The sequence below is a fragment of the Cucurbita pepo genome, chromosome 5 (assembly GCF_057944985.1).
Source record: "Cucurbita pepo subsp. pepo isolate OVF chromosome 5, ASM5794498v1, whole genome shotgun sequence".
Taxonomy (NCBI): domain Eukaryota; kingdom Viridiplantae; phylum Streptophyta; class Magnoliopsida; order Cucurbitales; family Cucurbitaceae; genus Cucurbita; species Cucurbita pepo.
The window spans coordinates 17,760,625-17,786,754 of record NC_141802.1 but is presented as its reverse complement, the minus strand read 5'-3'; the positions used below and the strand labels follow the sequence as shown (position 1 = coordinate 17,786,754).

Genomic DNA, 26,130 nt, shown 5'->3' with positions numbered 1-26,130 from the left:
AATGCAGACCGTTAGATCTCGGCTATTCCTGAGCCAATCCAACGTTGGAGAAACCTCCACAAAGCGCACTCTTATCGACAAATAAACGGTGAGCAACTAAACACGTGTCGCTCCCGATGGCATTATTAGCCCAAACGACGCGACGGACTCTAACAAACTCCCCTTCCCTCAGTTACCCTCCACCTTGTTCTCTTGGGTGTTTCTTCTCCGGCGGCGACTTTCCCGATTCTCCTTCAGAACTCAGGCTCCGGCGTCCGTAAAAATTCTAGTCAATCCTTGACTGAAAAACTGAACTCGGCAGTAATCATTCATCTTCTCTCTCTTAACGAAATTCGATTTTTCTTCGTGTCTCTTCAACTGCAGGATTATTGACCGTTCTTTTCCGTTCGAGTCGCGGGCGCTGGAATATCGTTTCTCGTATCTGATTCTTTTTCAATTTGTTGACGGAGTTTGTGTTATTATTATTATTTAAGTCGAGGAGTTTCCGGCGCAGAAGAAGAACTTCACTGATGAAGAAGATTTGTTGTTTTGTAATGCGATTCTGGATTTGCAATTAGGCGTTTTAGGTCAACAGAGTTTAGCAATTCGATTTCTCTACTACTCTCTTTCTAATTTGTTCTGTGAGAGGATGATTCGTATCCGTCAATTTTTATAGCGAAAAATGGACGGATTCGGTCTGTAATCCTCTTTTACCTAAATTGATAGTTTCGTTCTTGTGAGAATGGATCGAGAGAAGGAAAATTTTAGAGCTATATGTCGTTGAAGTGTAATTTCAGGAGCCCTAGGAGGAGGAAATTGTTGTGAGATTGAGAAATTAGCAGAGTCGGAGAATTAAAAATTACTGTGAGAGAGGCGTGTTTTTTGAGATTAGGAAATGGCGGATTCGGATAACGAATCGGGAGGTCACAACAGCAACGCGAACAGCGAGCTATCGGCGAAGGAACAGGACAGATTCTTGCCGATAGCGAACGTGAGCAGGATCATGAAGAAGGCGCTACCAGCAAACGCGAAGATCTCGAAAGATGCGAAAGAAACTGTACAAGAGTGCGTATCGGAGTTCATAAGCTTCATAACGGGAGAGGCGTCAGACAAGTGCCAGAGAGAGAAGAGGAAGACAATCAACGGCGACGATTTGCTGTGGGCCATGACGACGCTAGGATTCGAAGAGTATGTGGAACCGCTCAAGTCATATCTGCAGAAGTACAGGGAAATGGAAGGAGAAAAGAGCACTATGGGTGGAGGAAAAGGGGAAAAAGACGGTGGTGGTGGTGGTGGTGGTGGACCCGGCGGAAGTGGGGCAAATGTTGGTGGTGGTGGAGTCAACCCTGGTACTGGTGGTGGTGTTAGCGGCGGTGGTTTCAACGGAGTGGGTGGAATGTATGGTGGGATGATGATGATGGGGCATCATCAGGGTGGCGTTTATGGCAGTGGTGGATTTCACCACATGGGAATCGGCGGTGGAAAGGGAGGAAATGGTGGTTACGGCACCGGACACCGATAGTTCCGGCGGTGGTGGTGGTGACGATGTGGACTCTGCTGCAAGGTCAAGCTAAGTGGTTGCTAGTTGGACGCTAATAAAAGGTTCTCCAACTTTTGAGCATCATTGATGACTTTTTAGGAAGTTAATAATAATATTTTTTTTTTCCCTTCCTTCCTTTTAGGGTTTCTGCCAAATTTCTCTATTTTTCTTTACTCTTCCTTTTTTCCCCCTATATATAAATGTAATTTGTGTATCTTGTGTGTAAGAGGATATGATAATGTGATGCATCAAAATTAATCGACTAAATTTTTAGTTTTAGTAAGCAGGGTCAGCCACTACCAATAAAGATGATCGATCGTCGACTGAAACTGGTGCAGGATTTCATATTTTGAGTGCAAAATTTTATATTTGTAGGTATACTTTAGGTATATAGTTAGGGTAGTTGGATATTAAATAAAAAAGTGGAAAAATCATGAGTATGAAATGGAAAAAGGAAATAGAAAAATAAATAAAAATATGAAAATGAAACATTATCCATATAGGGAGAGAGATGGGTGAGAGTGCATAAAAGGGCCATTTAAGGAGAGAGAAGGTAAAGTTCAGATTGGTCAATTCAATGCTTTTATTCTGTTTTGGAGTGACAGTAGAAAGGCTCTACAATGGTTATTTTGGTTGGTTTGGGTTTTATTAAGGAAAGACAGGCGGAGTCTGACACGAAATTTATTTTCAAATTGCCTCTTTTTTATTCCTTTTTGCACCTAAAAATGGATGGTTTTGGTTGGTGGTTTATGTTTATTTAGGGTTTCTTTAAGAAAAGAGGACATTTTAATAACTAACTTGAATCACTCCACTAGTCCAATGATAAAATTGTGTGCACCTCGAAATTTAACACACGGTTTTCGTCTGCAACAACGCGGGTGGACCATAAGCAAACCTACTAATGGCAACAATGAATGATGGTACTAACATTAACAATAATGGTAGACAAATATCTGCAGTGAGAAAACGTGAATTAATATCGAGAATCGAATTAAATAAAAATAATAAAAAAAAGTAACTTACACGAATTGTAGGATGTTAGATGACACTCGAGAATGATCAACGAAGATATGATGATGAAAGAAACACTACTAACACATGATTGTGAGAAAAGTCAAGACGATGAACCATTTGAATGTTGTTCAAGCAAGACACGCTGAAATGAAATTACAATCACTGCTGATGCTAAAGTCGAGATGAGGAACTCATAAACCCTAGTTCAAGCTACTCACTTCCAATTATTACTCATTAATATATTTTATATTTCATATTGCTTAATATTCGTTTTAAATTTAACACAAAACTAAACACAGAAATTTAATTTCAAGATACTAATCAGCCCTTTATTTAAAAAAAAAAAAAAAGAAAAAGAAAAAGAAAAAAACTCGAAATACACACATAATCACACCCATCATGGGAATCGATCAAATAACCACCGTCAACTAGATTTACCATTCTCGCTCACACGGGAGTGAAAAAATAGATATCCCCCAGCCGATCATTGCTCGGCGAATTTCCCCCATAAACCAGAAGGCCCAATTCCCCTCCCTTCCGGCCCACTGAAAATGCACACCACCCTCTCGGCCCAGGATGATTCTCCAAGCCCAGCCCATCTTCCACTCTACTCCACTCCAACGCCTCCGTGTCCAACACATACACCTCTCCCGCGAACTTTCCGGCGCCCAAATGCCCCAAGTCACTGGGGTCCACTTCCCCACCGTAGATATACACGTACTTCCCAATCGCGCACGTGGAGAACACGCTCCGAGCCGTGGGTCTTTCCCCTGTCGTCTCAACTTGGGCCCATTTGTTTTGGGCCGGATCGAAGTAGTGTACGTCGTCCATTTCCATACCCGCGAATCCGTACACCACCCATATTTTCCCTTGGGCCACAGCTAAGCCCGGCCCACCTCGGCCCTTTAACCCCTCCCCTGCCGACGGATACGCGATCCATTTTCCCTCTATCGTATCGTAAGCCCATAAGTCATTGAGGCGGCCGGAGTTGCCGCATCCGCCGAAGATGTAGACGCGGCGGTCATCAGCGGTGGTGGAGTGGTAGCTCCGGTGAGGCGGCCCGGACTCGCCGCCAGAGAGCAGCGTCCATTTGTTGATCGACGTGTCGAAAGAGTAGAGTTCGTTAAGCTCCTTATGCTCCAAATCCCTACCGCCAAAGACGTATACGATTTGGCCGACGGCGGCCATCGTGACGCCAACACGCGGGGGAGGAACGTCGCCGGAGACAGAAGCGACCGTCCAGGTGTGTTCGTCGAGATCGAATACGTGAAGTTCGTTGTCGACGGGGATCCGCGGCGAAAACTCGCCGCCGAAGGCGTAGGCCTTTTTCCCTACGATTGTGATCGCGTGAGAGCTTCTTGCGCCTGGTCCTGCGCCGTTTTGATCGATCTACAACAAATTGATCAAGATTTCGAATAGTAAATGAAATTTGTGGCAATAGAAGTTGAAATTATGAAGATGAATTCAGAAAATGGTGAATTGAGGGACTTACCTTCGTCCATTTTCCGTTCATCGGAGCCATTTGTGGAAAGTCCAAAGCTGAATCGGCAGATAGCAATGGCGTCGAGTGTGACTAGGGCAGTCTTTGGCGCGCGTATTTATACTAAATTTAAAATAAAGTAATTAATTAACTTGCTAATGTGGCCCTAAACCTGATTAATGCGACAAATAATTCTGTTAGTGATAATCCTCACCAGATACCAATGTCCTCTGATACGACCTAAATTCATTGGATTAATTAGATAATGTCCCACTCAAAATTATTTTTAACTCAAATAAATTATGTATATTTTTTAATAAAATAATTAATTATAACATCAACTAGTTTATTATTTAATTTCGATAATGATAACGACAGTTTAAAAAATTATTAAATACTAAATTAAAAGTTTAAACTTCTAACACTCAAAATTTAATAACATAAAATTTAAAATTCAATAAATTATTAAAAATTTACAAAAAAAATAAATAAATGTAAAATATATAAAATATATAAATATATTTGTCGTCAAGGCCATTTCCATGCCGAGTGCTTTTAAATAATTTAATAAATATTAAATGAGACTAAATTCAAATAATTTAACCTAGTTTTTATAAAGTAATTATTCGCTAATTGGGATTTAATTTATAAATAATAATTATACTTATTCACTATTCATTAAACATTAACAATCCATCTGTTAACAAACGTCAGGATTTGATTGGATTATTACTCTATTTTCGGGTTCGTCGTGTTAACCTAACTAAAAAATGTCAATTTATGGACTGATCCGAATTTTCGACTTTTCGAAAAATTAAACTTAACCCATATTCGAAAATAATATAAGTCAACCCAAATGGTTTGAATTCGGTAGTCCGAATTGACTAAGTTATTCGATTATATAAACACCAAAAACAATTTTTATCCATATTTTAAACTTTTTAAAAAAAGGTTAAAAAATATTAATTATTGTTTTTGAAATGATTTACTATAAATAGCACAGATGAGCGACATTAATAGAAATGTAATTGAAATTTATCATTTTCCATTTTTTTCATAAAATCAAATGACTCAGCTATTGCCTTTATTGCTATTTATATTTTTTTTGAAAAAGGTTAAAAATAAAATCTAATTTTTTAATTCCCAACAAATTAATATTTATGGTAAAATATTTCATCAAAATTAAAAATTAAATTTTATTATTTAATGTTTTAGACTTTGTAACTTATAACATATCGGTGGCTAATTAATTTTTTTTGATGTTCATAAATAAATTTTTTTTATTAAAATTGAAGATAAAAATTAAATTATTACAAATTTAAAGACTCAAAGAAAATTAAAGCCGTACAAATTAGGGACCAAAAATGATTTTTAATTGTTTAAATTAAAAAAAAAATACTTTTACAATGTTAAATTAAAAAAATATTTATGAATTTTAAAAATAAAATAAAAAATCAACATCAAAATCAAAATACCTGAATATATCTTAAAATTTGGTAAATAATATCAAAGCAACAACGAGAATGTTAGCTAAATTAATAAAAATATTCTTAAATTTTACATCAAAACTTTTAATTTTCTTAATAAGTATAATTGATATTTTAAAAAATTAATAATATTTTTTATTATGATCGTGGAAATAAGTTAAATTACGCTTAAATTGAGTTAGAATTAATATATTATATAATTTAAGATAAAAAATTTAGTAGGATGACATAAAATATTATACCCACCTTTGTAAAATCTAATCACAATTTCCTTTTATATTTCGAATTAAATAAATAAATAATTTTGTTGAGGGCAAGTGGCCTCGTTTCCCACCACAAGCTGGCTCGTTGGAAATCACAGGTTCATAGGTGGCCACGCATTCCGTGTTCATCAAACAATGGCTCAAGCCGCTCAACGACCACAGTGGCCACCAGTAGAAACGGACAAGATGGCCACCGCTGTCTGACTCTAATACGCACCAAGAATCTGAGAGGTTATTGTTCAGACTCTGGAGATACTATTTCATTTCTGTTTTGATCGTTAATCCATTTGATTTTTGGACCTCTCTCCTGGTTTCAGTAGAGCTTGGACGCTGAGAATTCGGAAAAACAGGCGCACCCAGTAAGCGTTTCTGTCACATCTTTCTTGTTTTCTTTTTGCATTTGTGACAGTCGTTCCACTTAAGATTGCTCAATTCGAGTTCAGATACTCTGCTGTTCATTTCAGTTGATTTTTTTTGTGTATTTTCATGCCACTTTGATTTGGATTGTTCGTATTTTCTGGGAATTTTCTGTGCGTGATGAGTTCACTTGATGAAATCAGTGAAATTATTGAAAAGATTGATCAAACGAACCAGTTCGAGGATTTCTTTACTTTTTTTAGCCTCTTTTTGATCGATTCACGTTGAACAGATTTAGCAAACCAAGATTCACGCGCTATTTATTTGATAGAGTTTCAGTTTCGTTGATTCCTGACCATTATTTTGCTCGAATGCTTTGAGCTGCCACAAACTCTGTAATCTCAAGGAACATATTAGCTCCTTCTTATGCGTTTTGTGTTCTTGTTTAGCCATTTCACAAGCTAGAGATGGCTATTTACCATTATATTCGTTTAATCTTTTCAGGTCACAATTCTTTGATGGCGGCAACACTGGCTTCCCACAGCTGTTATTTCTGTGAAGCAAAGTTAAATGAAGGAAAAGGGAGACAAGCTTATGATCTGTGTTTTTCAAGATCAATTTCACTTAATACATTCAACAAGATCGAGAAGTCGACTTGGAATCCTCCACGTTCTCGACATTTAAGGATTGGTAATGAATTGCAGCATAATACATCGCCTCCAAGGTTAAGCACCAATGGAAGAGCCGTTAAGATGGCACCTATAAATGAAGTAGTGAAAACAAAGGCTGTATCTGCCAATAAAGTGGAGAAAATAAATGGCAAAAGGCAGGCTATCAATGGGGCAAGTATAATTAAGCGCAGCCCGTCCCCTCCGTTGATTAAGAGAACGAATGTTATAGACTCCCAAAAGCTTCCACCACTTGAGGACCTTAAAATTTTGCCCTCAGATGAAGGTTTCAGTTGGGCTAATGAAAATTATAACTCTGTGCAAAGGAGTATCGATGTTTGGAGTTTCATCGTTTCCTTACGAGTTCGTGTTTTCTTGGAAAATGCAAAATGGACGTATGCAGAAGGCTTCTCAGAAGACAAGCAGGTTGAATACTTTCATGTGGTTGTTAGTTATCTCTTAAATTACCTCATTTCAGGTTCGTTTTATGACTTTCTAGACTGGAATATAGTATGCTCCTTTAATTCTATCATCACTCTCCCCATCCAGAAAAAAAGAAGGCAAAAGACCGCGTCTTGGCTGCGGGAGCGTGTGCTGCAGCTTGGTCCTACTTTTATCAAGCTTGGACAGCTCTCCTCAACAAGGTCGGATCTATTTCCTCGTGAGTATGTGGACGAGCTAGCTAAGTTACAGGTATCAGTACTATTTTAATTGAATTTCCAAATGGCTATAGCCTTCGTGTCACAAGGATATTCAGATATCGAAATTACAGAATGGTGTGATATCACTGCTGAATAACAATCAGAAGATTTATGTTTCTGATATTGTGTAATCAGGATAAAGTCCCTGCATTCTCTCCAGAAAAAGCAAGAGGATTCATTGAGAGTGAACTGGGTGCCCCGATCGATACTTTGTTCAAAGAATTCGAGGACCGTCCTATTGCTGCAGCAAGCCTTGGCCAGGTGCATTAAAAAGTGATAGTCACCTGCATTTAGTTCAAGTCTAGTTTCTTCAGCATTAATTCGAGTAATATTGTCTTTAGGTCCATCGTGCAATACTGCATAATGGAGAGAGGGTGGTCATCAAAGTTCAAAGACCTGGTCTCAAGAAGCTTTTTGACATTGACCTGAGTAAGAATTCAACTTTTATCGAGTTTTATCGAGTTACCTGCATTTAGTTCAAATCTAGTTTCTTCAGCTGATTGGTCGGACACGATTATGTAATTTGGACGTTGAGTTTGAGACGTGCTATTGAGGTTACATTTTGAGTTTTACTATTGTTTGTATGTCATCAACAGAGAATTTGAAGCTAATTGCAGAATATTTTCAAAGAAGTGAAACCTTTGGTGGCTCTACAAGAGATTGGATTGGTATATACGAAGAATGTGCTACGTAAGTAGTAAGCTTATCTTTAGTGGCTATCTTTCATTGTAATAAAATGAAATGGTGTTATTGTGTGCTGGAGACATCTATATAAATACATTGAAACCATGAGGTTAGGAATCACGACCCTCTACAATGGTATGATATTGTCCACTTTGAGCATAAGCTCTCATGGTTTTGTTTTTTGTTTCCCAAAAAGGCCTCATATCAATGGAGATGTATTCTTTACTTATAAACCCATGATCATTCTCTAAATTAGCCAACGTGGAACTCCCTCCCAACAATCCTCCCCACGAACAAAGTACACCATAGAGCCTCCCTTGAGGCCTATGTAGCCCTTGAACAACCTCTCCTAAATCGAGGCTCGACTCCTTTCTTTGGAGCACTCGAACAAAGTACACCCTTTGTTCAACACTTGAGTCACTTTTGACTATACATTTGAGGCTCACAACTCCTTTGTTCGACATTTGAGGATTTTATTGACATAGCTAAGTTAAGGGCATGACCTTGATACCATGTTAGAAATCACGACCGTCTACAATGGTATGATATTCTCCACTTTGAACGTAAACTCTCATGGTTTTGTTTTTGGTTTCCCCAAAAGGTCTCATACCAATGGAGATGTATTCCTTACTTATAAACCCATGATCTTCCCCTTAATTAGCCAATGTGGGACTCCCTCCCAACCATCCTCAACACATGATTCTTCATGCGGTAGCTTATTAAGAGCACTAAAAGTTTCTGATTGAGGAATATGCACTTGTTTTTTCAGTCATCTAAGATGATATTTCATGTGCTGTAGTGTATTATTCATTTTAGCTGGATTTCATGACTTTATTCACGTTTCCTTAATTTGCACCCTTCTAAGGGAGATGTCCCCAAGTTGGTTCATCATGAGTTTTTTGTGTGCATAATCTATAGCTCATTTTTCTTCATTAAACGATGCTAATTATGATGTTTTGATTAATTTTTTACTCACTTTCTGATTCATGGTTGCAGTATTTTGTATCAAGAAATTGACTACATAAATGAAGGCAAAAATGCTGATAGATTCCGCAGGGATTTTCGTAATATAAAGTGGGTTCGAGTACCCGTACGTTTCTTCATACATAAGTCATTCATCGATACTTATCTTACGTACAGAACTAAAATGTGCTGTACAAGTGTTAACTAAATAAACTTCCTCTTTCTTCTTGTAGCTTGTCTTTTGGGACTACACTGCTTTGAAGGTATTGACTTTGGAGTATGTACCAGGTTTGACCCCGAGCAATGCGTTTCTGAAATAACACAACACAATCATATTTTGGCGTGTTTCAGTGTTACTTAAGAATAACATTGCTATCCTATTTGTAGGGGTTAAGATAAATCAGCTGAATGTTCTAGACTCACGTGGCTTTAGTCGCGCTCAAATTTCATCACATGCCATTGAAGCATACTTAATTCAGGTCTGGTCTGTCAGTCTGATATAAACTGATCCATATTATTAGCTATTTCTGGCAGTGAATATGATGAAAGCCAATCTATTATGATTTAGTCAAAGCATACTTAATCTTTCAGATACTGAAGACTGGTTTCTTTCATGCGGATCCTCATCCGGGAAATCTTGCTATTGATGTTGATGAAGCAATCATATATTATGATTTTGGCATGATGGGGGAAATCAAATCCTTCACTAGAGAGCGGCTGCTCGACCTTTTTTATGCCGTTTATGAGAAAGATGCAAAAAAGGTTTTTTACTGCACATTCTTTTCATTTCGTAAGTATCAAATGACTTCAATGTAAGACTGTTACGTTACTCTGCGTCCGTGATAGGTCGTATGGAGAAATGATCCGACTTTTATGCTTTCCTATCAACATTACCAGAAATTCTTGCTCCTAGGATCCTGATTCATGGAACCCTTATTTCAAACAAATCAAATATGATAATCGAACCAACTGCTTCCCCTCCCCACTCCTTATGCTGTAACAGGCCAAGCTCACGTTAGTAGATATTGTCCTTTTTGGGCTTTCACTTTCGGGCTCCTTAAGGTCTTTGAGCTTTCTCTTATGGGCTTCCCCATTATGCGTCTACTAGGGAGAGGTTTTCCACACCTTATAAGGAATGTTCTGTTCCCCTCTCCAACTGATGTGGGATCTCACAATCCACCCCCTGAGGCCTAGCGTCCTGGCTGGCACACCACCCGGTGTCTGGCTCTGATACCATTTGTAACAGCCTAAGCTCACCATTAGTAGATATTGTTCTCTTTGGGTTTTCCCTTATGATCTTCCCCATTACGCGTCTACTAGGGAGAGATTTTTCGCACCCTTATAAGGAATGTTTCGTTCCCTTTCCATCTCGAAAAAGAGTAATACAGATTTTGAGGCTCATGATGCTATAGATTATAGTAAAACGAATGCAAAACATATTTATATCATGTGATTCATGGGGGTGGTGCAAAACTGTTGATGCATCTGTTGTTATGGTAATTACTTTTACGGACAATGGATGCAACCGTGCAGGTTATGCAAAGGCTCATAGATCTTGAAGCACTTCAGCCAACAGGAGATCTGTCTGCGGTATATAGTGTGCAAATTGAATATAAATCTACAAACTATTTATGTTTTTGGCCTTATCATTTATCGAATTTTTTTTATTTAGGTGAGGAGATCCATTCAGTTTTTCTTGGACACACTCTTGAGCCAAACACCAGACCAGCAGCAGACTCTGGCTGCAATTGGAGAGGTGTGCACATATTCAATTCAGCAAATGTTGAAGGCTCGGTTTTGTCAAATTTGATATCAATATCATCTTTTATAAACTCAAGCGTGGTTGTCTGGCAGGATTTATTTGCAATAGCTCAGGATCAACCTTTTCGATTCCCCTCCACCTTTACCTTTGTATTGAGGGCATTTTCTACCCTGGAAGGTTGATCTCACTCTCTTGTGCTTTTGTAATTGAGCCATCATTTTCTTTGTTTTAAAGTATAGAAGCTGACCAACTTCAACTAGATTACGTTTCTGCTCTTGACTACGGAATCGAATGTCGTTTCAGGTATAGGCTACACACTCGACCCAGATTTTTCCTTCGTGAAGATTGCTGCACCATATGCACAGGTTTGTTATGTTGTTTTTGTTGAGAATTGTTGGGAGAGGAGTCCCCGTCGACTAATTAAGGGGTTGATCATGGGTTTATAAGTAAGGAATACATCTCCATTGGTATGAAGTCTTTTGTGAAAACCAAAAGCAAAGCCATGAGAGCTTATGCTCAAAGTGGACAATATCATACTATTATGGAGGGTCCATGATTCCTAACGTGGTATCAAAGTCATGCCCTTAACTTAGTCATGTCAATAGAATCCTCAAATGTCGAACAAATAAGTTGTGAGCCCTGAAGGTATAGTCAAAAGTGATTCAAATGTCGAACAAAGAGTGTACTTTGTTCGAGGGCTCCAGAGAAGGAGTCGAGCCTCAGTTAAGGGGAGGTTGTTCGAGGGCTATATAGGCCTCAGGGGAGGAGGCTCTATGGTGTACTTTGTTCGAGGGGAGGATTGTTGAAGATTGTTGGGAGAGGAGTCCCACATCGACTAATTAAGGGGTTGATCATGTGTTTATAAGTAAGGAATACATCTCCATTGGTATGAGACATTTTCGAGCAACCAAAAGCAAAGCCATAAGAGCTTATGCTGGACAATATCATACCATTGTGGAGAGTCCGTGGTTCCTCACACTTTTTTTAAATGATCTATTCATAGTTCTTTTGGATATCCATAAAGGTTCTTCAAGTGGTTTCTATGAAAACTATGTGCAGGAGCTTTTAGACTTGAAACAGAAGGAGCAAAGCAGAACACAACTTGTGGAGGAGATAAGGAAGCAAGCCAATGAAGTACAATAGTTTCTTTGCGTTTTTCTTCCATTCTCTCTTCATATAGCGAAAGTTCTCACAAAATATAGCAATTCATTTTCAGGCCAGAACATCCACCATTTCCATGCCATCCAGAGTCCAAAGAATAGAGGAATTCGTACAACAGCTCGAGTCGGGGGACTTAAAGCTTCGAGTCCGAGTGCTGGAGGTACATATTCAATTACTTCTTAAACTCTTACATGATCTAATTACTATGACTTCAGCAAAGATCAAAACTTCACTATATTCTGATGGAAATCATAGTCCGAAAGAGCAGCAAGGAAAGCAACAATACTTCAAATGGCAACGATGTACAGCGTGATGGGCGGTACGCTTTTGAACCTCGGAATCACTGTAAGCTCTCAAGGCAACCAAGCCATTGCCGGTGGATCATTCGTCGGGGCAGGTGAGCTCGAGCTCTTTTTCTTGTTACGTAAGTTTGAATTAGAAGTTCAAATTTTAGTGTCAATTGTTTGGCGAAATACAGGAGTGTTCTTGGCGCTTGTTCTTCGGAGTATGCAACGGGTTAAAAAGCTTGACAAATTTGAGGAAATGATCTGATTTTTGACTCTCCAAACATCAACTTTCTTATATATACATACATATATTCATATAGATATACAATCCCTTCAACATGGGCAAGTCCCAGGCAGTTTGGAAGTGAAAACTGCATACAGGAAGGAAACAAGAACTGGTTATAGGTTTGGAGGAGAAGCTGCTGATATAAACTTGGGTTAGAATTTAGAACACTGTCTTCCATTTTAAATGTATCATATTGTTTATTCTATTTGATCCAACGCAGTTTCATTCTCCATTTTTCTCTGTTTCTTTCGTGGGAATTACTCGTTCGAATCATGGACGGAGGTCTCGGGTGTTTAATAAGTCATTGAATTTTTTATAATTCACATGTTTATTTTAAGAACGATGAAATTTGAAAGGAAAAAAAAAGAAAGAGAAAATAAGTATTAGAGATGTACACTAACTTTTGGATTGGTTGGGTTGGTGGGCCCGAGCAACAATAGTAGAGTTCACAATTAATCTCTCTGTTTTTTTTATTTATAGGCTACTCTATTTGATTTCTTTATTTTTATTCCATACAGATCCAAAACTTTAAAAAATTGTCTCGTATTAAGTTTGACTGTATGAAGTAAACTTTAGATATTATAAATACTATAGTCGTTGTACGATATCTCTATTATATCTACTGCGGTTGCTCGTTTAATGGTGTGTACGTCACTCATTTTTTGTCATTTTATAAAATAACGATAATTACACGAACAAACCAAACACAATTATCCAAAAAAGATAATTGAATCAAATATTTAAAATCAAATATTGAATTGAAAATTAGAAATGTGATTAAGGGAAGAATATAAAATAAATATTCGATTGGAGGGAAAAGGTTGAACTAATTAATTAATTGTTTATAAATAAATAAAAAGAAAAAAAAAAGTTCGTCTGTTTCAACGTCTGGGGGTTGGCGCTTGGGCATTACACAGCTGGAAGTAACACACCATTAAACGGCCTTCGAAGTTGCTTACACGCCGGGTCCCACTCTCCACTTCTATATCATCCCATTAGCCAATTCCTTGTTGGTCCCAGTCTTAGCCCTTCTTCTTCCCCTCTCTCTCTCTCTCCTCTTCTCTCTCCTCTTCTCTGAATCAATCATCGACCCCTTTCTCAAGGCGGCTTTATCCTTCAGCATCTTCTTCTTCTTCTCAGAGCTCAGTCATGGCGGTAAGAAATCCACGCACACCCTTCATTTATTTCATCGTTTATTTCTTTCAACTTGACTAAGATTTTGATTTTAGGACTTGATCGTTTCTGGGTTTGAGTTTTTTTGGCTTGATTTGATTGTTACCGTGCTTTCCATGTCTTTTTTCCTTTGGATCTTCTTGTTCCTGTCAAAGGGGTGTTCTAAAACTGGAGGGTTTTATGGCCTCTGCCTTTTGCTTTCTCTCTGATTGTTTTGTTTCTGTATTTGGAACTGTGTTTGTTGCCTGTTCTTGCCCTTGTGCTCACTTTCATTGTGGTTGAACGAGTGTTTACTTGCGTTTAGCCCTTTCTGCATGGTTTTGTTAGTAATTTTGCTGAGGGATTGGTGGGGTTTTTTCACTTGGGAATGTGGGGTTTTCACTCAATCAGTTCTTTTAAACGCTTGTAAGTATGCTAAAGGAACAATTGGAGTTTTTTTCTTCTTAGGCATGTTTGAACTTTGAGAGGTTCATTCAAACAAACAAAAGAGCCCAATTCATATCTTGTGATGCTGTGTTAAGCTGAGCTTTTGACGAACTTGGTGAATATCTCATGTATGATTCTTGGAGTGCGCTGTATTTAGGTTGGGGATGGATGTTGTTTCTAATGTGAGCTTTCTATGAAGGTTGAATCTGAGTTCTTTAGACGATGTGAACTCCCTTCATGAATTCTTTCATGTTCTTCTGTTTTTACCAGTCTCTGCATGAGTTTTAAGAGATGTTTTCTAAGATTTTATTCTATAATTGTTGATTAGTTTGTTAGGAACCACGAACCTCCACAATGGAATGATATTGTCCTTTTTGAGCATGAGCTCTTATGGCTTTACTTTTGTTTTCCTTAAAAGGCCCGGTACCAATGGAGATAGAGTTCCTTACTTATAAACCCACGATCTTTCTCTTAATTAGCCAACGTGGAGTTATTCCTCTCAATAATCCTCAACAATCCTCCCCTCGAACAAAGTACACTATAGAGCCTCCCCTTAATCGAGGCTGACTCCTTCTCTAAAGCCCTCAAACATAGTACACCTTTGTTCAACACTTGAGTCACCTTTGATTACACCTTCGAGGCTCACAACTTCTTTGTTCGACACTTAAGGATTCTATTGGCATGGTTAAGTTAAGGGCACGACTCCGATACCATGTTAGAAACCACAAACCTCCACAATGGTACGATATTGTCCACTTTGAACATAAGCCCTCCTGGCTTTACTTTTGGTTTCCACAAAAGGCCTCATACCAATTCCTTACTTATAAACCGTTGATCTTCCTCTTCATTAACCAATGTTGGGCTACTCCTCTCAATAATCCTCAATATAGTTTGAGCATATCTCACCGTCGAGTTGGCTCTTCATAACGCGAGGTTGGTTAGCTGTGAGGATTTATTGGATTGTGACTTAGCTCATAAATGGATAAGGATATAGCTAAGCATATACTTGCACACTAATATGCAAATATTGCCTTGAAATGTCTGCCATTCATAAGCTTATTGATTATGCAGGAAAAAGGCAGTAGCAGTCCCTTACCAAAGTTCGGCGAATGGGATGTCAATGATCCCGCATCTGCCGAGGGATTCACAGTCATCTTCAATAAAGCCAGGAACGAGAAAAAGACTGGTGGCTTACCTGACTCTCCTGCAAAGGATGACCCTTCATATAAGCATGGCGCTGTTCTTGGAAAGTCTCAGCCTGTAAGTTCTTTGCACCCAAATCTTTTCAATTTCTTTGATTTGTTTTAGAAGCAACCGGCTCCCAGAAGGGAAAATCTAAAGAGGACAGCTGCTAGCGGTTGACTTGGACCGTTACAAGATTACTGGTAGAGCAACCGTCGTAAATATAACCATGTTTAAACCAATTCCATCTGTTTTTGAAGTAAGAACACAGTCATTTTCTCATGATTGCGAGTTGGGATTTGCAGAAAAAATGGTTTTGCTGCTTGCAAGCTGCAGAATCATAAGCCTTACGGGCGCTTGATAGAGGGGTTCAGCAGAAAATGTATAATCTGCAAATTCTCAAGACGTGACCTTGTCTGCATGATTGAAGCTGTATTTAGAGCCTGTGATGGAAAATGCTGGACTCCATTTGTTAGAACCTTGTCAATAATTTGGGGTTTGGGAATGAGGATATGCTTAAAACATCATTGTCTTGTTTATGTTGTTCTTCTGCTGCATAAATGACAATTGTCGGAGATTGTTGCTTATCATCATCATCCCGCCCCCTGTTCTCTAGTTGTGAAATGATGTTGTTTGTGAACAGTTTCTTTCCTGAATGATTTCAAATGTTTCTGTTCTTGTGTAATCTAAAGGTTCATGTTTTCTTGAAAAACTCTTCATCCACAAACTTACAAACCAGGGGAGCCAAAGAATTGACACATGTAAATACAGAAACTCGCACTCAGGCTGCAATGAATCAGTGTTGTTCGACACTTGTAATTCCATAATCAAGTCGGCCACGAATTAGTGACGGAAACACAGAGATATATTACTTATAAATTCATAGAAACATATGAAGCCTTCGAACAATCTCTCCTTAATCAAGTCTCGATTCATTTTTTTAGAGTTTATCTCTCGGCAATAGCATGATATTATTCCGTCTCGTATTAATGTAGATATAAATGTATTCCTTTATGGGTATTCCCTAAATTAGCTTCCCACAACCTAGATTACTTCCTCAAATCATACCCTTCATGCCCCACTTCCAACATTCGTCGAGATTCAAGCTCCAGCAAAATGGGTTTGCTTCAAAAATGGCGGAGAGCATCGGGAAATCAAACTGCAGGAGACCCAGTTGGGGAAAAAGCGAGCCCGATAGAAAACGAGCGCGGCGGTAGCGGCGACGGCGATGGCGGCGGATATGGTGGGGAGAGAAGAGACTGGACGACCTCGATTCTGCTGTTTTCTTTCTGGGCTGGTCTAATGTTTTATGTCTTCAATCTCGCTCCGAATCGGACTCCGGTAAAAACATGATTGTCTTCTTCTTCTTCTTCTTCTCTGTTTTTCTTCCTTTAGTTCATCGAATGCGATTGTATGTGTTTTGCTGCAGTCAATGGACATGTATCTCTTGAAGAAGCTTTTGAACTTAAAAAGTGACGATGGCTTCAAAATGAATGAAGTGCTTGTGTCTCTTTGGTATATTATGGGCTTGTGGCCACTGGTTTATGGCATGCTGCTGCTTCCTTCTGGCAGAAGGTATATAGAATTTGGATTTCTTGCCTTTTCAGCTCAATTCAAATTGTTTAGTGACATGATTCTTGTATCTGCAGCTCAAATAGCAATGTTCCTGTCTGGCCTTTCCTAGTACTGTCGTTCTTCTTGGGTGCCTATGCTCTTCTTCCATATTTTGTACTTCGGAAGCCACCGCCACCTCGTGTTGAAGAAGATGAACTCAAGAGATGGCCTTTGAATTTCCTCGAGTCCAAATTCACTTCTGGGGTATGGAAAATTCTTCCCCTTACCCTCCCTTTATCTGGTTACTATAGTATACGTAATTGTTCGAGCGCTAGCTGATATTGTCCTCTTTGTACGTTTCCTCAAGGTTTTTAAAACGTGCCTGTTAGTGAGAGGTTTCCACACCGTTATAAAGAATGTTTCAGGGCCCAACGTTGGTAGTCGTTCCTCTCTCTAATTAATGTGGGATCTACAATCTACCCCCTTCGGTCCAGCATCTTCGCTAACACTCGTTCCTCTCTCCACTCGATGTGGGATCTCACAATCCACCTCCTTCGAGACCCAGCGTCCTCGTTGGCACTCGTTCCTCTCTACAATTGATGTGGGATTTCACAATCTACCCCCTTTGGGGCCCAGTGTCCTCGTTGGCACTCGCTCCTCTCTACGATCGATGTGAGATCTTACAATTCACCCCCTTCGGGGTTCAGCGTCTTTGTTGGCACTTGTTCCTCTCTATCATCAATGTGGGATCTCATAATCCACCCCCTTTGGAGCCCAGTGTCCACCCCCTTCGGTCTCGTTGGTACACTGTCCGGTGTCTAGCTTTGATACCATTTGAGGGAAAGTTCAAAGAGTACAATATCGATTAGTGGTGGGCTTCGGCTGTTAGAGTAGATACAGAACGTCGTTGTCCTATAATCCGAAAGAATTGTGAGGATTTGCTAGGTTTAAAACTTTTAGACATATTTACAGCAAGAACTAGTTTGAAGGTTGCATAATGGCTCAGAAGCACCACTACATCACTGCTTCAGCTGTTTCTATCTTTTTTGGCCCTAAAATTTGATTCAAAATGAAAGCTAACCATGTTGGAATCAGATAACATTTGCTGCAGGACTCGGTATACTATTTTATGCTGGATTAGCTGGTGAGAGTGCGTGGAAGGAATTCTACCAGTACTTCAGAGAGAGCAGATTTGTAAGTCTACCAATTCGACTTTCACGTACTATCGTAGTTATTTTGCGCCCGTGTCTTCATGTCTATGGTGGTTCATCGTTATCTGATGCAACGTATCGAATATGTCGTTAAAATTCTTCATTTGTAGACTAGTTGTAGAACATTTTCTTGCTGAATCAAACTGTAGTTTTACCCTGGTCTTAAAACGTTATTGATGCAGATAATTTCAGTGTTTCATTGAAACTTAGTCTTACCCCGGTCTCGAGACGTTATTGATGCAGATAACATAGTCTTACCCCGGTCTCGAAACGTTATTGATGCAGATAGTTTCCGTGTTTCATTTGAAACATAGTCTTATCCCGGTCTCGAGACGTTATTGATGCAGATAACATAGTCTTACTCCGTTTCGAAACGTTATTGATGCAAATAGTTTCACTGTTTCATTGAAACATAGTCTAACCTTGGTCTTGAAACATTATTGATGCAAATAGTTTCAGTGTTTCATTGAAAATGTCATTATCTTACCCCGATCTCGAAACGTTAATGATGCAGATCCATGCCATGAGCATCGACTTCATGCTACTATCTTCATTTGCTCCATTTTGGGTTTACAATGACATGACTGCTCGAAAATGGTTCGGACTACATTCTCATGTGAATCCTTACTCAATTCCATTTAGCTTTGTTGATAACATTGCAATGAACTCATTCCAGGTACGACAAAGGATCTTGGCTCGTTCCGTTTTCGGTCGTGCCATTTTTAGGTCCTGCCTTGTATCTCATCCTGCGACCGTTGCCTACTACGACGACGACTACCATTCCACACAACGCAGCTGCATCTTAACCAAAGTAGTCATGTTCCTAAAGTGAACCAGAACAAGGAAGCTTAGCTGCAATGGTGGAAAAAAACAGGCTTTTAAGGTACAGGAGAAGTTTTGTATCTCAAACATAGTAGATTAGGATAAAGTGACAGTCAAATGATGTTTGTCGTGTTCTTATGTTAATATGTTTCTTTAATAAAAAAAAGGGTAATGTCATATTGAGCTTGTTCTTATGGAAGAACCAAATGTATTGAAGGTGCAATCCTTGGCCTGTTAAGCTTACGGTAGATGGCACAGCTTAAAACTATCTGTTAGGGAGAAATTTTTACATCATTATAAAGAATGTTCCGTTCTCCTCTACAACCAGTGTAGGATAGCCTAGCATCCTCGCTGCTGGCACACCATTCTGGCTCTGATACCATTTGTTACAATCCCATCTTCCTGTATCCGACTTTTCATCATTTATTACAGTGTTAGCCTACCGCTAACCGATATTGTTAGTCCCACATCTAATGTCAGACTCTTCTGATACCATTTGTAACAGTTCAAATTTATTAGCAATAGATCTTGTCTTGTCAGCTCCAGTGTCGGGGTGTCTGGCTCTTCTTTCTTATACCATTTGTAACAATCCAATGTCAGCTCCACCAACTAGTGTCAGGCAATTTTAATACAATTAGTATCTCATTCTTCAAACTTGTAACTTAAGAATGAGTCTTCACTCAACCAGTTAATATAAATGGAAGGCATAAGAAGTGTTTCCTTTAATTACGATATTGCCACTGTCGGTGGCCGAAACTACCGAATAAACCGCTCCAGCTCAGATGAAATCAACGAAGTAAAATCGAGGATGTTTCGTCCACGCCATTCATATAGACACGTGGAAGCATCGTGTGAGTCATGTGCAGTTCACCCTGTGGTTACCGTAACATTATCAAAATTCCCCTTTTTCAGTTTAATTATTATTTATTTATTATATATTCCATTTCTCTCGCCGACTACTCGGTCGTCACTTTGACTATTTTGGGGCTCAGCGAAATCTAGCATTTCCTCTGTTCACTCTCAGCTCGCATCTCACGCTCACTTCAAGCCCATGGTGTTCGATTGCTCGAGTCATCTTCTTCCTTGAGTCAGGTACGAGTTACAGAACTTTCTAATTCGCTTCTTCCAGATCAATGTACTTGTGGAATTGAAGCTTTGTTTTCTTTGATTTGTGCGGATTTGGTTGTGGGTTTTGTTGGATTATTGAACTCAGGGAGCCTCATTTTGTATTTTCCTTTTGTTCTTCCACATTTTTGTTGAGATCTATGAGATTTCCCTTACTTTTGTTGTCGATTGTTCTGTAAATGACTTTTTGGCGTTCTAGGTTTCAGGGTTTTTTCCGAGTTGTTTGATAGTTGTAGATTTGGGGAAGTTGATGCTTGGAAAGATGTTGGGTCGGTCTTCTCTTTACAGAAGTGGAAGTTTTAGACCAGAGAATCTGGGTCAGAATGCGCTTGCTCTTATTGGAAATCTTTGTTTCACTCTGTTTGTGGTTGGGGTTTTGATTTTTACTATAATCGCGGCCACTTACGAGCCTGAGGACCCACTTTTTCACCCATCGACCAAGATCACTACCTTTCTCACGTCTAACTCCAATGCCACTTTTAAAACTGATAGCACTGTGATGAAGACTGGGGAAGATTTCATGGCTGCCAATCAAACTGCATTTGCAACATTTCTTAATGAAACTGATATTGTCAAAATCATTGATGCTGAAAACTCTGCTTTGGGTTCTGCTACTGAAGGAGCTTCACCTGAGTGCAATAGCAATGTGGATGACCCCATCGATTGTCGCGACCCCGAGGTTTTCCATATGATGATGGAGACCACCATAGAACGATTCAAGGACATTCACTTTTATCGGTTTGGGAAACCGGTTCGTGGTTCTAACGACAGCACCTGTGATATGGCATGGCGATTTCGACCCAAGGAAGGGAAGATTGCTTCTTTTTATAAAGATTATAGGAGGTTTGTGATTACTAGATCTGCTAATTGTACTCTTAGTATCGTTAGCATAGGTGACTACCACAGTGGTGTTAATGCAAGGAAGAAGAAAAAGAATCCGAAAAATAATTTTGAGAAGAAAATGGAGCAGCTAGAGCATGCAGTGTCTTTGCCTGTTGTTGGGGAAGTTGTGAATGATTCACTACCGGTGGTCGAGTCTGAAGGCTCATTTAGTCAGGGGAAGTACTTGGTTTATGAGATGAGCGGAGATAAATGCAAGAGCATGAACCATTACTTGTGGAGTTTCTTATGTGCTTTAGGTGAAGCTCAGTATTTGAACCGCACATTAGTTATGGATTTGAAAATTTGTCTGTCTTCGATCTATACTTCATCGAAGCAAGATGAGGAAGGAAAGGATTTCAGGTTTTATTTTGATTTTGAGCATCTGAAAGAGTCCGCATCCATCTTGGACCAGGGTCAGTTTTGGTCTGATTGGGAGAAATGGCAAAAGAAAGATCGTTTAGGCCTTTATCTTGTTGAGGACTTTCGCATCACACCTATGAAGCTTGCCAACGTAAAGGATGCCTTGATATTCAGAAAGTTCGGATCTGCAGAACCAGATAATTATTGGTATCGCGTCTGTGAAGGAGAAACGGAATCCGTAGTTAAGCGACCATGGCATTTGATTTGGAAATCAAGACGTCTGATGGATATAGTATCTTCATTTGCATCAAGATTGAACTGGGATTATGACTCAGTCCACATAGTGAGAGGCGAGAAAGCAAAGAACAAGGAGCTCTGGCCAAATCTTGACGTTGATACTTCACCTGATACGCTTCTTTCGACGTTGCAAGAGAAGCTTGAAACTGGAAGGAACCTTTACATTGCTACCAATGAGCCAAACACGGATTACTTCGACCCCTTGAAAGACAAATTCTCTACCCATTTCCTCGACGAGTACAAGGATCTTTGGGGCAAAGACAGCGAATGGTACACAGAAACAATGAATCTTAACAATGGGACACCAGTTGAATTTGATGGATATATGAGAGTATCAGTAGACACAGAGGTGTTCTTAAGAGGCAAAAAGCAGCTAGAAACATTCAACGACCTCACAAACGATTGCAAGGATGGAATCAACACCTGCAGTGTTGCATCTAATTAGTCCGAAATCTGTTAGTTGTTTCTGTTGCTTTGAGAATCAATTGATAGATTAAGAAATGTTTTAGCTTAATAATGAGTTTTGTTCTTGCAATGGTAACTATCCTTCACTTGGATCTTCCTAATTTTCAAGTTGTTGAGCTTCTGTATTTGCTGAGTACCATGTATTATATGTGTCTTTCAGAATTCTGATGATATTTAAGATTGCTTATAAAATTTAATGTTTCTTATAAATGTTCGATTCTCGTTCGAAAAGTAAAAACAAAAACGTGCGCAGGAAGCAGAGATTATTCAGGTTTTTAGCGATGTAAAAGGCAGTCTCAAGACTGTATAGACACAACAAAGAAGACAAACAGAAAGCTTCATATTTACAATGAAATAACAGAGGGTCACACACTCATCACGCTTCAAGGTACAAATTCTATGGCCTGCGGATGCACTTTTAAGATTATCTATACACTATGCTGCTGTACATGGAATGATATTCCTTAACCATAATGTGTTCATAATGTTCATAATGCTCACCAGAAGCAGGAGGCTGTCTCTTCTTCGGGCATTAATGGAGTTCGACACAGTGGGCAAGTAACGTTCCAGTAGTCCAGCCACTTCTCCAAGCACACTCTGTGGAAAACATGGCCACAAGATAAATGGTTAATCTCTGATTCAGGTTCAAATTGGGTAAGGCAGACGGAGCAGTCGTGTTCTAGCCATTTGCAGCTACGAACTTTGTCGAACAGAATCGCTGGGATCCGACTACGAAACTCTTCAATGTAGCCTCCATTTGGATTAAGACAGAAGTCTATGGATTCAGGAGAATTCTCCATGGAATCTGATGATGATGGTGCCGAAAGATGGATGCCAACGACATGGAGGATCGACCGAACTATGCCTTTGAAGATGGAAATCGATATTGCCGTATTCACAAGGATCACTCCTAGTACTCCTTCAGAAGGGGCAGGAAGGCTGGAGAGACCCATTTCGATCAAAATCTTAGATACAAAAAATTCTTTGAAAGATGAAGAACTGGGATCGGTCCGAATGAATCAAATATTGAGTTCAAAGTGTTCTTCAGTTTGATCCTTCTGTTTATATCTCATCTGAAAATGCACAAAGGTCGAAGAAGGATCAGAAATCCATGCAGTAAACAAAGAACAGAAAATTTTGCAATGGAAATGGAAACATCCTTGTGTGGAGATCTGTTCATATACAAGAGCCAAGAACATAGAACAAAAGCAGCAAAACCATCTTCCACAGCCAGTTTGATATCAGAAGTAATGAAACAGAGAGAAACCCATTAATCAGCGCACACATACATACAGTATAGAATACGTTTTAGTTTCCATTTTTCAGCATCAAGATTTGGAGCAATAGATTTACCCAGAAACGATCCAAAACGTTCGAGAAAGTGATCAAAACCCATCAGAAGAACACCAAATGAAAACCCCGACGCTTCTCAGATCAAATTCAAAACCACCCAGAACCTATCCTTACAAATTCAGAAAGAAAATCCAAAAATCCCAAGAACCCAGAACAGAAAACGAAAGGAAGATCACAATCCGAATCCGAATCAAGAATTCAAGCCAAATAGTGCGCAAAGCAAGAAGAGAACATACCAAAAACTCTGAGGCACACCAGAGATTATGAACAGAAAGAGGTAAGAGATCAAGAAAGAATCGATGAGACGAGGTTCATATCTGTTTTTGTAAGGGTTGTTAATGACAAAGGGCTCATCTGGGTGGTTTTATACGCAGCAGCAGCCGAGTTGTGGACAAACCCAAACCCACATCTCCGGTTGTGAAGGAGACTAACCCAAGTTCTGTAACCATGGTTAGATTTCATAGCGAAAAACCCCCAAAACCATGGTTACTTTATATCATGAGATGAAGCTCATTTTTTCCAATCCTTTCTGGGTTTGTATGGAGACAAGAAGTCCAGGCGTTGGTCAATCAAAGTTTCCAACTTTACAAGTCACAGACACTGCCGCGAGAGAAGCATTAGTAGCTCTGCAATCTGTGATGTTATCTCTTTACCTGTAATTCTGATATGCCCAATTATAAGTTTGCTACCCAACTCCTCCTTTACTTTTAATGTCAATTTTTGTAGGTTGGATGCTTTTCCTTCATAATTCTAAAACAGAAATTTGAAAACGGAAAGTAACATTACAACGTTTTTAGAAAATCTATGAGGTGTCGATGTACGGGTTTGTCCATATATTGATAGTAACAAAATTTTTGAATTTTTTATAAAAAAGAAGGTAAAGGGTGTTCTTTAAATATAGTACTGACATTAAAGGGGGCGCATACATTAGGCCAGTTGGAACAAAGTCGAAGTCTTAAGCTTTGGACCGAGACTACAATACAGAACAAAGAAGCTTGACCGAGCAAAGAAGTCAAAGAATGAAGTTATGTCTCTAATAATAACCATAACCGTTCATGTACGGTGGTTCGGGAGCCCTAGCACAGAGACTTAGGTCAACGTTTATTTAATAGTTAGTAAATAACTTGGAAGTGAACAAGATGATGATGAATTGCAATCGGTCAAAACCTCATATTTAGAATTTCATTTTTTTTTTTTAATTTTTGAGTCGTAATTCAAAATATAATCCGAATATTATTTTTAGAAATATACCCATCAAATTGAAATTAAATTAATATTATATATTTTTTAAAATGATTTAGCTCCTCTCATGAATAATGGATTTTCTATGCTTTTGTATGTAGTTTGAGGGAGTGGAATTTTGTGATTGGGAATTTATTTATTTATTATTAATATTTAATAGAAAATTTAAATTATGTTTGATAAATAATTTACATTTTAATTAATTTAATATATTAGTTAATTTTAAGATGAAGCAATCATTAATGAAGAATTCATTAGTCAAATAATTTTAAAGTTAATTTTAAATTATTATAATTAATTAAATAGGAAATTGGATGCCATATTCTGATACGAAATAAATACTCTACAGAATATCATGAGCTATAAATATCATTATGTGATTGGTGGATGTGATGATTTAGATTTTTCTTTATTTATTGCTTAATTATAATTTATTTAATTATTTTTAAAATATATTATATTTTTTATATATATATTTTTTAATATATTAGATATTAAATTATATTATCTGTGTTATTTCTTTTCCAGGGATCTCCACAAGTCTTGGTATTTTGTTCGAGTTGTAATAAAGAAAACAATATGAGAGATATTCGACCTCGGTTAGAGTTTTAGCAAGAAGGTTAAAGACCCACCATAAATATCTTCGTATTTACTTCCGTATAAATTTGTTGATGTTGTAAATGAAGTATTCATTCTTATTACTGTTAACCTACAAATATGAATCCCAAGGAGAAGTTCAGCGATAGAATAAATTACGAAGCCACACACAGTAGAGAACTAACAAAGGAGAAGATGAGGTCGGGAGACATTCAAGGAAGATAGAGCTGAGAGTGAAATCGAAATGGGAGAACGAGCTATCGAGAGTAGCTGCAAAGAAAGGCGAAAGCACGAAAGCTATTTGGTTAAAGACGGGCCATAATCACGAAACTTCCCAACAAAAGATCGAGATCTGCACAATTTCGACAGATAGTAGACGAACGGATTAGACACAAATATGAAAATTAAAAAATTTAAATTTCTTATTTATTAAAAAAAATAGCATTAATTAGTGGAAGTGATGTCAAACATGATAATTGACAAAAAGAATATTAATTTATCCGTAAAACCTAAAAAAATTGAATTTAATTTTGTGATAATATGAATTTTAAGAGAGAGATAAAAAAATAAATAATCCAGTACGACACTCACACGGTGTTCTTATCCTGTGCTGGATTCTGGATGAATCATCTTGTCACGATGCCAACGTGTCAGCTTTTGGTACTGACTTGTCCTTTTAATACAAATTTCACTTACGACAATCCTACTGTGCCACTTGTCCACGTGTCATTTGTCGTATAGCTGGCCGACAGAGCATCCCCATTATTGCACAAGTGGCAACAATTTTGAATCTTTAAAAATATGAATTT

The 26,130-nt window shown here is 38.5% G+C and overlaps 6 protein-coding genes and 1 pseudogene across 14 annotated transcripts; 5 read left to right on the top strand and 2 right to left on the bottom strand.

Moving 5' to 3' along the window:
* The first annotated feature begins 141 nt into the window (after window positions 1-141).
* Window positions 142-1,798, top strand: LOC111794645 (nuclear transcription factor Y subunit B-3 pseudogene; annotated as a pseudogene).
* Window positions 1,799-2,835: 1,037 nt separating this feature from the next.
* LOC111795425 (Galactose oxidase/kelch repeat superfamily protein) lies at window positions 2,836-4,182 on the bottom strand. Its single transcript, XM_023677853.2, has 2 exons — window positions 4,026-4,182; window positions 2,836-3,922 (listed from the first exon to the last, which is right to left on the bottom strand). Exons 1-2 carry the CDS (start codon window positions 4,053-4,055, stop codon window positions 2,981-2,983), a joined length of 972 nt encoding a protein of 323 aa, XP_023533621.2. The 5' UTR covers window positions 4,056-4,182; the 3' UTR covers window positions 2,836-2,980.
* Window positions 4,183-5,842: 1,660 nt separating this feature from the next.
* LOC111795693 (protein ACTIVITY OF BC1 COMPLEX KINASE 7, chloroplastic) lies at window positions 5,843-12,876 on the top strand. Of its 3 annotated transcripts, none has more exons than XM_023678251.2 (19): window positions 5,843-5,994; window positions 6,084-6,122; window positions 6,625-7,214; window positions 7,338-7,481; window positions 7,625-7,750; window positions 7,831-7,918; window positions 8,086-8,179; window positions 9,170-9,263; window positions 9,370-9,424; window positions 9,524-9,615; window positions 9,728-9,898; window positions 10,670-10,726; window positions 10,809-10,892; window positions 10,991-11,075; window positions 11,202-11,263; window positions 11,958-12,032; window positions 12,115-12,219; window positions 12,315-12,456; window positions 12,538-12,876. In XM_023678251.2, the coding sequence occupies exons 3-19, from the start codon at window positions 6,639-6,641 to the stop codon at window positions 12,609-12,611; spliced, it is 2,124 nt and encodes a 707-aa protein (XP_023534019.2). In that variant the 5' UTR covers window positions 5,843-5,994; window positions 6,084-6,122; window positions 6,625-6,638; the 3' UTR covers window positions 12,612-12,876. The 3 variants fall into 3 exon arrangements, with proteins under 3 accessions (XP_023534019.2, XP_023534018.2, XP_023534017.2); XM_023678250.2 differs by having other exon boundaries at window positions 6,081-6,122; XM_023678249.2 differs by having other exon boundaries at window positions 5,845-6,122.
* Window positions 12,877-13,628: 752 nt separating this feature from the next.
* On the top strand, window positions 13,629-16,098 carry LOC111796087 (protein NOI4). Its single transcript, XM_023678775.2, has 3 exons — window positions 13,629-13,787; window positions 15,303-15,491; window positions 15,719-16,098. Exons 1-3 carry the CDS (start codon window positions 13,782-13,784, stop codon window positions 15,755-15,757), a joined length of 234 nt encoding a protein of 77 aa, XP_023534543.1. The 5' UTR covers window positions 13,629-13,781; the 3' UTR covers window positions 15,758-16,098.
* Window positions 16,099-16,241: 143 nt separating this feature from the next.
* On the top strand, window positions 16,242-19,324 carry LOC111796084 (uncharacterized). Its single transcript, XM_023678772.2, has 6 exons — window positions 16,242-16,754; window positions 16,843-16,988; window positions 17,063-17,231; window positions 18,063-18,161; window positions 18,693-18,775; window positions 18,855-19,324. Exons 1-6 carry the CDS (start codon window positions 16,530-16,532, stop codon window positions 18,982-18,984), a joined length of 852 nt encoding a protein of 283 aa, XP_023534540.1. The 5' UTR covers window positions 16,242-16,529; the 3' UTR covers window positions 18,985-19,324.
* A 609-nt stretch (window positions 19,325-19,933) lies between these two features.
* Window positions 19,934-22,339, top strand: LOC111796083 (uncharacterized). Of its 2 annotated transcripts, none has more exons than XM_023678770.2 (2): window positions 19,934-20,092; window positions 20,325-22,339. In XM_023678770.2, the coding sequence occupies exon 2, from the start codon at window positions 20,376-20,378 to the stop codon at window positions 22,107-22,109; it is 1,734 nt and encodes a 577-aa protein (XP_023534538.2). In that variant the 5' UTR covers window positions 19,934-20,092; window positions 20,325-20,375; the 3' UTR covers window positions 22,110-22,339. The 2 variants fall into 2 exon arrangements, with proteins under 2 accessions (XP_023534538.2, XP_023534539.2); XM_023678771.2 differs by having other exon boundaries at window positions 19,942-20,092; window positions 20,332-22,339.
* A 110-nt stretch (window positions 22,340-22,449) lies between these two features.
* On the bottom strand, window positions 22,450-23,924 carry LOC111796086 (putative E3 ubiquitin-protein ligase XERICO). 6 transcript variants are annotated; one of them, XM_087124214.1, is made up of 3 exons: window positions 23,719-23,924; window positions 23,483-23,586; window positions 22,450-23,350 (listed from the first exon to the last, which is right to left on the bottom strand). In XM_087124214.1, the coding sequence occupies exon 3, from the start codon at window positions 23,080-23,082 to the stop codon at window positions 22,627-22,629; it is 456 nt and encodes a 151-aa protein (XP_086980340.1). In that variant the 5' UTR covers window positions 23,083-23,350; window positions 23,483-23,586; window positions 23,719-23,924; the 3' UTR covers window positions 22,450-22,626. The 6 variants fall into 6 exon arrangements, with proteins under 6 accessions (XP_086980340.1, XP_023534542.1, XP_086980337.1 ...); XM_023678774.2 differs by having other exon boundaries at window positions 22,450-23,202; XM_087124211.1 differs by having other exon boundaries at window positions 23,483-23,924.
* Window positions 23,925-26,130: the final 2,206 nt, after the last annotated feature.